This window comes from Thalassophryne amazonica, chromosome 20 (genome assembly GCF_902500255.1).
Source record: "Thalassophryne amazonica chromosome 20, fThaAma1.1, whole genome shotgun sequence".
In the NCBI taxonomy this organism is placed as follows: domain Eukaryota; kingdom Metazoa; phylum Chordata; class Actinopteri; order Batrachoidiformes; family Batrachoididae; genus Thalassophryne; species Thalassophryne amazonica.
The window spans coordinates 2503751-2516237 of record NC_047122.1 but is presented as its reverse complement, the minus strand read 5'-3'; the positions used below and the strand labels follow the sequence as shown (position 1 = coordinate 2516237).

General features: G+C 42.0%; 1 protein-coding gene across 1 annotated transcript in view; it reads left to right on the top strand.

Annotated features, from left to right (window-relative positions):
- ngly1 (N-glycanase 1) overlaps positions 1–12487 on the top strand; it is a 44457-nt gene that overhangs the window by 16225 nt on the left and 15745 nt on the right. The window contains exons 7-10 of the mRNA XM_034161468.1: positions 4228–4373; positions 5379–5489; positions 6165–6350; positions 8907–9092. Coding sequence (XP_034017359.1) covers positions 4228–4373; positions 5379–5489; positions 6165–6350; positions 8907–9092 — 629 coding nt within the window. The remainder of the gene's footprint in view (positions 1–4227; positions 4374–5378; positions 5490–6164; positions 6351–8906; positions 9093–12487) is intronic.

Genomic DNA, 12487 nt, shown 5'->3' with positions numbered 1-12487 from the left:
CTAGAATTAACAGGAAGCCAATGAAGAGAGGCCAATATGGGTGAGATATGCTCTCTCCTTCTAGTCCCCGTCAGTACTCTAGCTGCAGCATTTTGAATTAACTGAAGGCTTTTTAGGGAACTTTTAGGACAACCTGATAATAATGAATTACAATAGTCCAGCCTAGAGGAAATAAATGCATGAATTAGTTTTTCAGCATCACTCTGAGACAAGACCTTTCTGATTTTAGAGATATTGCGTAAATGCAAAAAGCAATCCTACATATTTGTTTAATATGCGCTTTGAATGACATATCCTGATCAAAAATGACTCCAAGATTTCTCACAGTATTACTAGAGGTCAGGGTAATGCCATCCAGAGTAAGGATCTGGTTAGACACCATGTTTCTAAGATTTGTGGGGCCAAGTACAATAACTTCAGTTTTATCTGAGTTTAAAAGCAGGAAATTAGAGGTCATCCATGTCTTTATGTCTGTAAGACAATCCTGCAGTTTAGCTAATTGGTGTGTGTCCTCTGGCTTCATGGATAGATAAAGCTGGGTATCATCTGCGTAACAATGAAAATTTAAGCAATGCCGTCTAATAATACTATAAAGTGAATAAATAATAATAAAGTGAATAAAATTGGTCCTAGCACAGAACCTTGTGGAACTCCATAATTAACTTTAGTCTGTGAAGAAGATTCCCCATTTACATGAACAAATTGTAATCTATTAGACAAATATGATTCAAACCACCGCAGCGCAGTGCCTTTAATACCTATGGCATGCTCTAATCTCTGTAATAAAATTTTATGGTCAACAGTATCAAAAGCAACACTGAGGTCCAACAGAACAAGCACAGAGACGAGTCCACTGTCCGAGGCCATAAGAAGATCATTTGTAACCTTCACTAATGCTGTTTCTGTACTATGATGAATTCTAAAACCTGACTGAAACTCTTCAAATAGACCATTCCTCTGCAGATGATCAGTTAGCTGTTTTACAACTACCCTTTCAAGAATTTTTGAGAGAAAAGGAAGGTTGGAGATTGGCCTATAATTAGCTAAGATAGCTGGGTCAAGTGATGGCTTTTTAAGTAATGGTTTAATTACTGCCACCTTAAAAGCCTGTGGTACATAGCCAACTAATAAAGATAGATTGATCATATTTAAGATCGAAGCATTAAATAATGGTAGGGCTTCCTTGAGCAGTCTGGTAGGAATGGGGTCTAATAAACATGTTGATGGTTTGGATGAAGTAACTAATGAAAATAACTCAGACAGAACAATCGGAGAGAAAGAGTCTAACCAAATACCGGCATCGCTGAAAGCAGCCAAAGATAACGATACGTCTTTGAGATGGTTATGAGTAATTTTTTCTCTAATAGTTAAAATTTTGTTAGCAAAGAAAGTCATGAAGTCATTACTAGTTAAAGTTAATGGAATACTCAGCTCAATAGAGCTCTGACTCTTTGTCAGCCTGGCTACAGTGCTGAAAAGAAACCTGGGGTTGTTCTTATTTTCTTCAATTAGTGATGAGTAGAAAGATGTCCTAGCTTTACAGAGGGCTTTTTTATAGAGCAACAGACTCTTTTTCCAGGCTAAGTGAAGATCTTCTAAATTAGTGAGACGCCATTTCCTCTCCAACTTACGGGTTATCTGCTTTAAGCTGCGAGTTTGTGAGTTATACCACGGAGTCAGGCACTTCTGATTTAAAGCTCTCTTTTTCAGAGGAGCTACAGCATCCAAAGTTGTCTTCAATGAGGATGTAAAACTATTGACGAGATACTCTATCTCCCTTACAGAGTTTAGGTAGCTACTCTGCACTGTGTTGGTATATGGCATTAGAGAACATAAAGAAGGAATCATATCCTTAAACCTAGTTACAGCGCTTTCTGAAAGACTTCTAGTGTAATGAAACTTATTCCCCACTGCTGGGTAGTCCGTCAGAGTAAATGTAAATGTTATTAAGAAATGATCAGACAGAAGGGAGTTTTCAGGGAATACTGTTAAGTCTTCTATTTCCATACCATAAGTCAGAACAAGATCTAAGATATGATTAACGTATTGGGTGGACTCATTTACTTTTTGAGCAAAGCCAATAGAGTCTAATAATAGATTAAATGCAGTGTTGAGGCTGTCATTCTCAGCATCTGTGTGGATGTTAAAATCGCCCACTATAATTATCTTATCTGAGCTAAGCACTAAGTCAGACAAAAGGTCTGACAATTCACAGAGAAACTCACAGTAACGACCAGGTGGACGATAGATAATAACAAATAAAACTGGTTTTTGGGACTTCCAATTTGGATGGACAAGACTAAGAGACAAGCTTTCAAATGAATTAAAGCTCTGTCTGGGTTTTTGATTAATTAATAAGCTGGAATGGAAGATTGCTGCTAATCCTCCTCCTCGGCCCGTGCTACGAGCATTCTGACAGTTAGTGTGACTCGGGGGTGTTGACTCATTTAAACTAACATATTCATCCTGCTGTAACCAGGTTTCTGTAAGGCAGAATAAATCAATATGTTGATCAATTATTATATCATTTACCAACAGGGACTTAGAAGAGAGAGACCTAATGTTTAATAGACCACATTTAACTGTTTTAGTCTGTGGTGCAGTTGAAGGTGCTATATTATTTTTTCTTTTTGAATTTTTATGCTTAAATAGATTTTTGCTGGTTGTTGGTGGTCTGGGAGCAGGCACCGTCTCTACGGGGATGGGGTAATGAGGGGATGGCAGGGGGAGAGAAGCTGCAGAGAGGTGTGTAAGACTACAACTCTGCTTCCTGGTCCCAACCCTGGATAGTCACGGTTTGGAGGATTTAAGAAAATTGGCCAGATTTCTAGAAATGATAGCTGCTCCATCCAAAGTGGGATGGATGCCGTCTCTCCTAACAAGACCAGGTTTTCCCCAGAAGCTTTGCCAATTATCTATGAAGCCCACCTCATTTTTTGGACACCACTCAGACAGCCAGCAATTCAAGGAGAACATGCGGCTAAACATGTCACTCCCGGTCTGATTGGGGAGGGGCCCAGAGAAAACTACAGAGTCCGACATTGTTTTTGCAAAGTTACACACCGATTTAATGTTAATTTTAGTGACCTCCGATTGGCGTAACCGGGTGTCATTACTGCCGACGTGAATTACAATCTTACCAAATTTACGCTTAGCCTTAGCCAGCAGTTTCAAATTTCCTTCAATGTCGCCTGCTCTGGCCCCCGGAAGACAATTGACTATGGTTGCTGGTGTCGCTAACTTCACATTTCTCAAAACAGAGTCGCCAATAACCAGAGTTTGATCCTCGGCGGGTGTGTCGCAGAGTGGGGAAAAACGGTTAGAAATGTGAACAGGTTGGCGGTGTACACGGGGCTTCTGTTTAGGGCTACGCTTCCTCCTCACAGTCACCCAGTCGGCCTGCTTTCCCGGCTGCTCGGGATCTGCCGGAGGGGAACTAACGGCGGCTAAGCTACCTTGGTCCGCACCGACTACAGGTGCCTGGCTAGCTGTAGGATTTTCCAAGGTGCGGAGCCGAGTCTCCAATTCGCCCAGCCTGGCCTCCAAAGCTACGAATAAGCTACACTTATTACAAGTACCGTTACTGCTAAAGGAGGCCGAGGAATAACTAAACATTTCACACCCAGAGCAGAAAAGTGCGGGAGAGACAGGAGAAGCCGCCATGCTAAACCGGCTAAGAGCTAGTAGCTACACTAAGCTAGCGGATTCCTAAAAACACACGAAGTGAATAATGTGTAAATAATTTAGAGGTGATTCAGCATAGGGAGTGCTTTAGTTAAAGCACGTGAAGATTACACTGTGAAACAAATCATAATCTAGATAACTAGATCAATCTAACTGCGCAGATTAAACAGCTAACAGATACAGAAAAACACCGCTGTGCTCCGGAACAGGAAGTGATACCTGAGATAGCTCATTAATGAATTGAATGAATTATTTGGTTTGATCTACAGAAGGAATGTAAATTTATCTACACCTGTCCCTGACACGCCAGCCTTAAGTTTGAGATACAGTCAGTTTTGGCTCTGAGTACATTTTTCCAGCAGGAGAAGAAATGATCTCTGTGTGCCACGTTCAACACTTGAAGAATAAAAATCATCCACAATGAATGGTTTCAAAACCTGCCCTTGATAAGCACAGCTGGAACTGACTTTCAAAACCTGTAATTGTCATGTTATTTTCTGACACCAGAAAGTGTATGAAAACCACTGCTGTGTGCCATTTCAGACCACGTGTGGACGGAGGTTTACTCGGCCTCTCAGCGCCGGTGGCTGCACTGTGACTCGTGTGAAAATGTGTGTGATAAACCTCTGCTGTATGAGGTCGGATGGGGAAAGAAGCTGGCTTATGTTCTGGCTTTCTCAAAGGATCAGGTGAGACAAACTGAGTACGATATGATACAATACACTTTATTGTCTCTTCCGGGAAATTTGTCTTGGACTCCAAGAGCTGCACAAGTAAAAAGTAAACTGCCATGACATAATTACAGGACTCATACATATTACATAACTTAATACACACATCAATCATACATATTGCACATCCCTAATACACATATCCAAATTGCACATACCCGTATTACACAGCAGTCTCACATAAATAACTCGTGCATATTGCACATGTCCCTAAAAACACATACCCCTATTGCACAGCCATCTCCCACATATGGTTAAGGGAAATACTAACAGTGAATAAATAACACTAAAATAACAATGCCACCATGTCATTAACGCACAATCCTACTACCTATCCCAGGAACCATATTTAAGACTCTAATTGATGTGGGCACAAATGAGTTTTTAAAGTGATTCAATTTGCACTGAGGGACTCTGTATCGCCTACCAGACGGTAGGAGTTCATACTCAGGATAGAGGATGTGGGAAGGATCTGACAAAGCTCGCTGCGCTTGTTTGAGAACGCTGTGAGCGTTCCATTGAAGTGAAGGATTCCATTCACTTACTTACAGCTGGTTGTACCCTCCCATGCTAGAGCGCACCTTGTGCACATGTCTATTAGTCTCTCGTAATTGCAAAACCTCCTAAACTGCTTGGACTATAGTTCACCTTCACTCTGTGGTAGCAGATCTTCTAAAGTTTTCTTGAATGAAAAATAATTCTGGTCCAAAATCTTCAAGGCAAGAAAATTGCACTTTTGTGTGTAATTTATGCATTTCATCTGTAACTTAAGGCAAAATTTAATAACTGCCTACTGTTAACATTCATCTGTAGACACTTGACACAATCTAATTCAGAACCTCCCAGTACTCTGTCCTTCAGACAGATTAGTGTCATAAATACATCTGTTAGGGTGCTTATTTAAAAAAGCTACATGTTAATCAAACTTGTCGGGTGCGTAAACTTTGTGTGTGTGTGGTGCAGGTGGTTGATGTGACCTGGCGGTATTCCTGCAGCCATCCAGACGTTTTGTCGAGGCGTAGCCAGGTTCAGGAGGCATGGCTGCTGCACACCATTAATGGACTCAATTCCTCGGTAAGTGTTGGCACTGCTCACACTGTGAGGGTTTGTTCAGAATGAGAACTGATTTTTTTTTTTTTTTAAAGGTCTGCCCCCCCCCCCCCCCCCCCCCCCAAAGAAAAATGAATTTTTGCAAATCTGACGATTTAAAATCAAGAGTCATGGAAATGCTAGAATCCATGCTGCTGCACCTTAGCTTGACACAGCCAGACTAATTCTCAGTTTGAGAATTTCAGTCAGACAACTCCTGTAGAAGAAGAATATTTATTGCAACGGCAGCATGTAGTTTTGAATTTGGCAGATGGGCTCCGATCATCATCACTCTGCTCCTGTGTTTGCTTCAGCTGTGAGGGAGTGATGATTAGACACATTTTCTCCTCGATCGGAGCCCACTGGTGGATGCTGGGTTGGAGGCGGGGCAAAGCAGCAGCAGTGACATGGCAGAGGGGCAGTTGGGAAATTGTTGCATCTTAAATAGCCAATCCAATTTAGAGGGAGTGTTGTCGAGGAAACAGTTTGTTGTAGTAAGAGGGATGTGGATGTCTAAGTGGTCCAGACAGACTGAATCATCTTTGAACCTTCTCCAACAATTTGCTAAGCACATATCTATCTGTTGGTCATCATATTGGTCGTGAAGTTACAAACAATGACACTGGTGCACACTTCCTCTTGTCTGCTGTGATTCTGAAGAGGCAGCAGTGCCTCAGTCCAGGCAGGAAGAAGGAGCTGATGGAACGTCTGCTTGTCGAGCTGGTGGAGTTTATTTCTCCCAAGAAACCAAAACCAGGCGAGCTGGGCGGTCGCAACTCTGGCTCTCTGGCCTGGAGAATAGCACGAGGGGAAGTTGGACGATCTGAAGAAAGACCTTCTCTACAGGTACATGTTAAGGAACAGTTGGGCACCGCAGTCTCATTTGAGTGTGAGTGCTAAAAGGGTAAAATATGACACATATTATATATGTGACACATATGACATCATTTCTATACTTCTGAGTGAAAAAAACACGCACTTTCTCTGCATTTTTGAGCAAATTACACGCAACAAAGTGAAAATGCAAAGAAAAAGTGAAGATGCGTGGGAAAATGGACATGTGTTGCGACTTGATTATGACCCGGAGCACAAACATGTCGAGATGGTTTTGCAGGTGAGAGAACAGAGCTACTCTGGTTAGCTGTGTAGGCTCACACTAACACCTAAATATTGAGGTGCGGTCTGAAGACCAACAGATGGCAGCCTGTAAGCATCTACGTATTTGGTCCCATTCGCTCAGCTGTCCCAAGTGTGTTGTATGTGTTCAAAACACTCTTGGCACCATCAAGATGGGAGGCATATCTGACGGAGGTTTATATGCAGTTTTTGTGTCATCTCATCACAGCCTACATATTCTGATGGCATCAGTACAGCATCTGAAATGATCTCATCACAGTTGATTGAGCTCTGAGATCCATCAGACATTACTTACTTACTTACTTTATTCATCATGTACAGTGGGTATGACCAAAAGTACCGTGTGCCACTGCGTCTCTTCGTGGTCTCATGAGTAGTAATGCGTCATAGTACATGTCAAGCACGGAGCTGAACAGATCTCACTTCTGTAATATACATATTATCTGATCACCATCTAAACTCTATAGGAGGTGTGATGTGGAACTGTATCACCAGGCCATGACATCATTAAACATGAAACTCACCTCCAGCATGAAACCAGGACAGTGCAGAGCGCACAGGATCTAAACCACAGCCTGTAGTGAAAAGCCTCTCACCACGCTGCTGTGTGCTGCAAATAACCACACAAAAAAGAAATCCCATGTGATAGTCCAACCGACATCACGATGTAGAGACTTGCGTTGTGCTGCTGAAGTGAGCAAAAAAGAAATTAACGCTTGCTGGAAAGGCTGCATCTGATGCATGGTGTGACTGCTGCAAACTTTCAGCAAAGGTGTCCAGTGGCACGCGTGTACGTGCCCCGTGTCCTGTGCACACGCACGGGGATGGAATGATCACTCAACTGTGTGCGTGTGTGTGTGTTCATAACGACTGCATGAGCCACTAAGAGTGTGCACTTGCATGCGTGCCACTGGACACCTTTGCTGAAAGTTTGCTGGCAGTGGGCAAACAGTCACACCATGGATCAGATGCAACTTGACACATATGGTGTGAGTCCTGTCCATACGTTGGTTGTACTCCGGTGTCCAGTACCGGCAGGGCCTGTGCAAAGGGAGGACACAGAGCTCCCTCCCACTCCGGTCTCATGTTTGCAGTCTAGACATTTGGATATCGGGCAGTCTTCAGCGCCTTTTATGGCCATCTGACGGCAGTCTGTATCAATTACCTGTGGGTCACATATGCTTTGGATGCCATCGTGCAGGTGTGGACGAGGTAATCTGGATGCGTTCTGACACAGCTGGCCACGCCTCTTTCCCTCCCGACTGCGTCCGATTGTGACAGTTTATACCGTTTCAGCCTGGTTCCTGCACATTCTTGCTATGTGTGAGGGGGCTTTACTGACACGACGTCTCCCATTTGCCTCGTCTTCATTTCTCTGCTGGGAACTGAAAAAAAACAAACAAACAAACAAAAAACACACACACTGCTTCGTGATTGCAGCCGAAAACAAAACAGTACCCCATTTTTCCATGTCAAGTTACGCTGTGTATATGTCAAAGTAGAATCTGCGATTTGGTAGGAAACTGTACTAGTAGAGGCTTCAATCTGAGAATCTACTGGCAGAATCGGAGACTCTACTAGAGACTCCGATCGAAGGCTCTACTAGTAGAATCTCTGATCCTACCAAGCCATTTATTATCATGACAAGATGATATCTAGACATAGAATGACAGCAGTACCTAACTTCACATTAAAACCACCCCTACTTTGTGTCTTCATCATCAGTCAGTCACAATTACTGACCATTATGAGCTTTTGTTCAAATCTGTATCTCAGGGGTCACCAACCTCGTTCCTGGAGAGCCCCGCCCTGTAATGTTTTCCATGTCAACCTCCTCAAGTCACGCCTGTTTTTATTAAAGTGGTGTCTTCCAGCTGTTGATTGGCTGAGCACACCTGATAGAGTTAATTGCCTGGGAGTGGATCAGGGAGAGTTAGAAACCGGCAGGCCAGGTGCCCTCCAGGAACAAGGTTTTGTGACCCCTGTTATATAGGCTTTGAAGGATTACTCTTAGAAGGATTACATCAAAACTGCTACACAGATTCTCACCAAATTTGCAACACAGAGACATATTAAGCCATGGAAGACTCCACTGAATTTTGAAGGTGATCCGGATCCAGATTAGCGGACGTGCGAAATCTCTGATTGCTGTTGTTTTGTGTTGGTTTTTCAAAACGTTGCTGGAGAATCAGTTTGTGTTATTTACACTGAGGCACCCTGGTGCATCAGTCTGTCTGAGTCAAAGTGTGTGTGTGTTGCTTTCAGGTCAAAGGTTATGTGTTTATTCCTACGAAGGAAGAGAAGCAAGACCGGTTACTACACGTGCACTACAGTGCCACCAAAGATGAGTACTGTCGATTATCCAGCAACCGTGAGGTGATTCAGCGATGGGATCAGTGCGTGTGGACAAAACAGTCTGTCTTCAGAAAGGTGGAGAATGACTGGCAGATGGTATGTTTATTCTTGTTAGTCAACAAACCCACCTTTTAGAGCTTAAATTATGTTTTTCATTCAACTACAGGGGTTTTCAAAGTGTGGGAGAGTGACACCCCCCCGCCCCCCCCCAGAAAACAAATGAATAGCTGCCCCCCCACGACTCACTGTTCTACTCTAACTCCAGGAAACTTATTATGTACACCAAGAATGTAATAAAATCATTGGTGTTTATTTATTTATTTGTCTGTCTGTTAGCAGGATTACGTGAGTGTTGATCTGATTTGGACCAAATGTGGTGGAATGGGGGTGGGGATGGGGACAAAGTGATTTTGAGAAAAGTAATTTCAAAGTTAACATCACATGCATTGTTTATTATATATCCACTGGCTGTTTGAGGATTTGGATACACAGACACTGAAGGTTACTATGAAACACTTGTCAGAAGCCATATGTCATCTTTCTATTGATTACAACATCTCTGTAACCTGGAAAGGTCAAACTCAAGGTAATAAGTGTTTCATTCAAACAGTTTTGAGCCACTCGGGATTAAACATGGACAAAATTGAACAAGGCCACACCATACAGGATATTTTATTATTTCCACATCACTTGCATGAATCGGTATCACATGTAAAGCACGGGAGTTTCCCTTGTTGTACTTTTTGTATGTGATCTAAAACAGTGTCTATATTCTAATAGCCAAGTGGCCTCTGTGTGCATACGTGCTTGTGTATGGCTTTGATCACAGAGAAACTGTGGAGAGCTGACATTTGCCGTTTGGTATGTTTATGTATTTTGGGTCAAGGATGAATGATGAGAAAACGAAAAGTTGATGATAGGACTAATATTTTTTGGAGAAATTAGAGATATTAGCTAACAATAGTGAACAATGGATGTTGTGCTACAGTGCACAATAGGAGTTTGGGGTTTTGTGGTTTTATATGTTGCTATTGTGGTTCATGTCAGTTTAACAGTGTTGTTATTGATTTATTGTGTTTTGTACTTCAGTTAGTTTGTTCAGTTTAGTTAAGTGTCATGTTACAGTTACCAAGAGTGACAAGTTTGTGGGTGTGTAAAAAAATAAATAGGACTTGCTTGCACCAGAATGCAGAAAGACAAAAAGCTCTGGCTCGATTTTTGTTCTTTCATGCAATACATTAAAAGAGAAGTGGCTGCGTGCATGTGTACAACCCCTGGCAATAATTATGGAATCACCGGCCTCGGAGGATGTTCATTCAGTTGTTTAATTTTGTAGAAAAAAAGCAGATCACAGACATGACACAAAACTAAAGTCATTTCAAATGGCAACTTTCTGGCTTTAAGAAACACTATAAGAAATCAGGAAAAAAAATTGTGACAGTCAGTAACGGTTACTTTTTTAGACCAAGCAGAGGGAATAAAATATGGAATCACTCAATTCTGAGGAAAAAATGATGGAATCATGAAAAACAAAAGAACGCTCCAACACATCACTAGTATTTTGTTGCACAACCTCTGGCTTTTATAACAGCTTGCAGTCTCTGAAGCATGGACTTAATGAGTGACAAACAGTACTCTTCATCAATCTGGCTCCAACTTTCTCTGATTGCTGTTGCCAGATCACCTTTGCAGCTGGAGCCTTGTCATGGACCATTTTCTTCAACTTCCACCAAAGATTTTCAATTGGATTAAGATCCGGACTATTTGCAGGCCATGACATTGACCCTATGTGTCTTTTTGCAAGGAATGTTTTCACAGTTTTTGCTGTATGGCAAGATGCATTATCATCTTGAAAAATGATTTCATCATCCCCAAACATCCTTTCAATTGATGGGATAAGAAAAGTGTCCAAAATATCAATGTAAACTTGTGCATTTATTGATGATGTAATGACAGCCATCTCCCCAGTGCATTTACCTGACATGCAGCCCCATATCATCAATGACTGTGGAAATTTACATGTTCTCTTCAGGCAGTCATCTTTATAAATCTCATTGGAACGACACCAAACAAAAGTTCCAGCATCATCACCTTGTCCAATGCAGATTTGAGATTCATCACTGAATATGACTTTCATCCAGTCATCCACAGTCCACGGTTGCTTTTCCATAGCCCATTGTAACCTTGTTTCTTTCTGTTTAGGTGTTAATGATGGCTTTCGTTTAGCTTTTCTGTATGTAAATCCCATTTCCTTTAGGCGGTTTCTTACAGTTCGGTCACAGACGTTGCCTCCAGTTTCCTCCCATTCATTCCTCATTTGTTTTGTTGTGCATTTTCGATTTTTGAGACATATTGCTTTAAGTTTTCTGTCTTGACTCTTTGATGTCTTCCTTGGTCTACCAGTATGTTTGCCTTTAACAACCTTTCCATGTTGTTTGTATTTGGTCCAGAGTTTAAACACAGCTGACTGTGAACAACCAACATCTTTTGCAACATTGCGTGATGATTTACCCTCTTTTAAGAGTTTGATAATCCTCTCCTTTGTTTCAATTGACATCTCTAGTGTTGGAGCCATGATTCATGTCAGTCCACTTGGTGCAACAGCTCTCCAAGGTGTGATCACTCCTTTTTAGATGCAGACTAACGAGCAGATCTGATTTGATGCAGGTGTTAGTTTTGGGGATGAAAATTTACAGGGTGATTCCATAGTTTTTGCCAGGGGTTGTATAACATCGATCATCGACACTGTGGAGAGCTGACAAATGCCGTTTGGTATGCTTACAAAATTTGGGTCGAGGAAGACTGCCGCCACAATGGAATGTTGATGGGACTAATATTTTTATATACACTATGGATATTAGCTAACAACACTGAACAATGGATGTTGATAATTACATTCTGGACTTACACGCCATTCCAGCAGGGCACAGTCAGTCATCTATATTGAAACAGTGCGTGTGTGATTTTTATTTACACTCAGCAAAAATATAAACGCAACGCTTTTGTTTTTGCTCCCATTTTTCATGAGCTGAACTCGAAGATCTGAAACATTTTCTATATACACAAAAGACTGATTTCTCTCAAATATTGTTCAAATCTCTTGTAATCTGTGTTAGTGAGCACTCCTCCTTTGCCGAGATAATCCATCCCACCTCCTAGGTGTGGCAGATCAAGATGCTGATTAGACAGCATGATTATTGCACAGGTGTGCCTTAAACTGGCTGCAATAAAAGGCCACTTTGAAATGTGCAGTTTTGCTTTATTGGGGGCGGGGGGTGTCTGGGGAGAGGTCAGAAAACCAGTCAGTATCTGGTATCTGGTGTGACCACCATTTGCCTCATGCAGTGCAACACGTCTCCTTTGCATAGAGTTGATCAGCAGCCAGACTTCGTCAAATGTGAGCATTTGCCCACGCAGGTTGGTTACGACGATTAACTGCAGTCAGGGCGAGACCCCGATGAGGACGAGGAGCATCTTACAGGTTGTGCAGA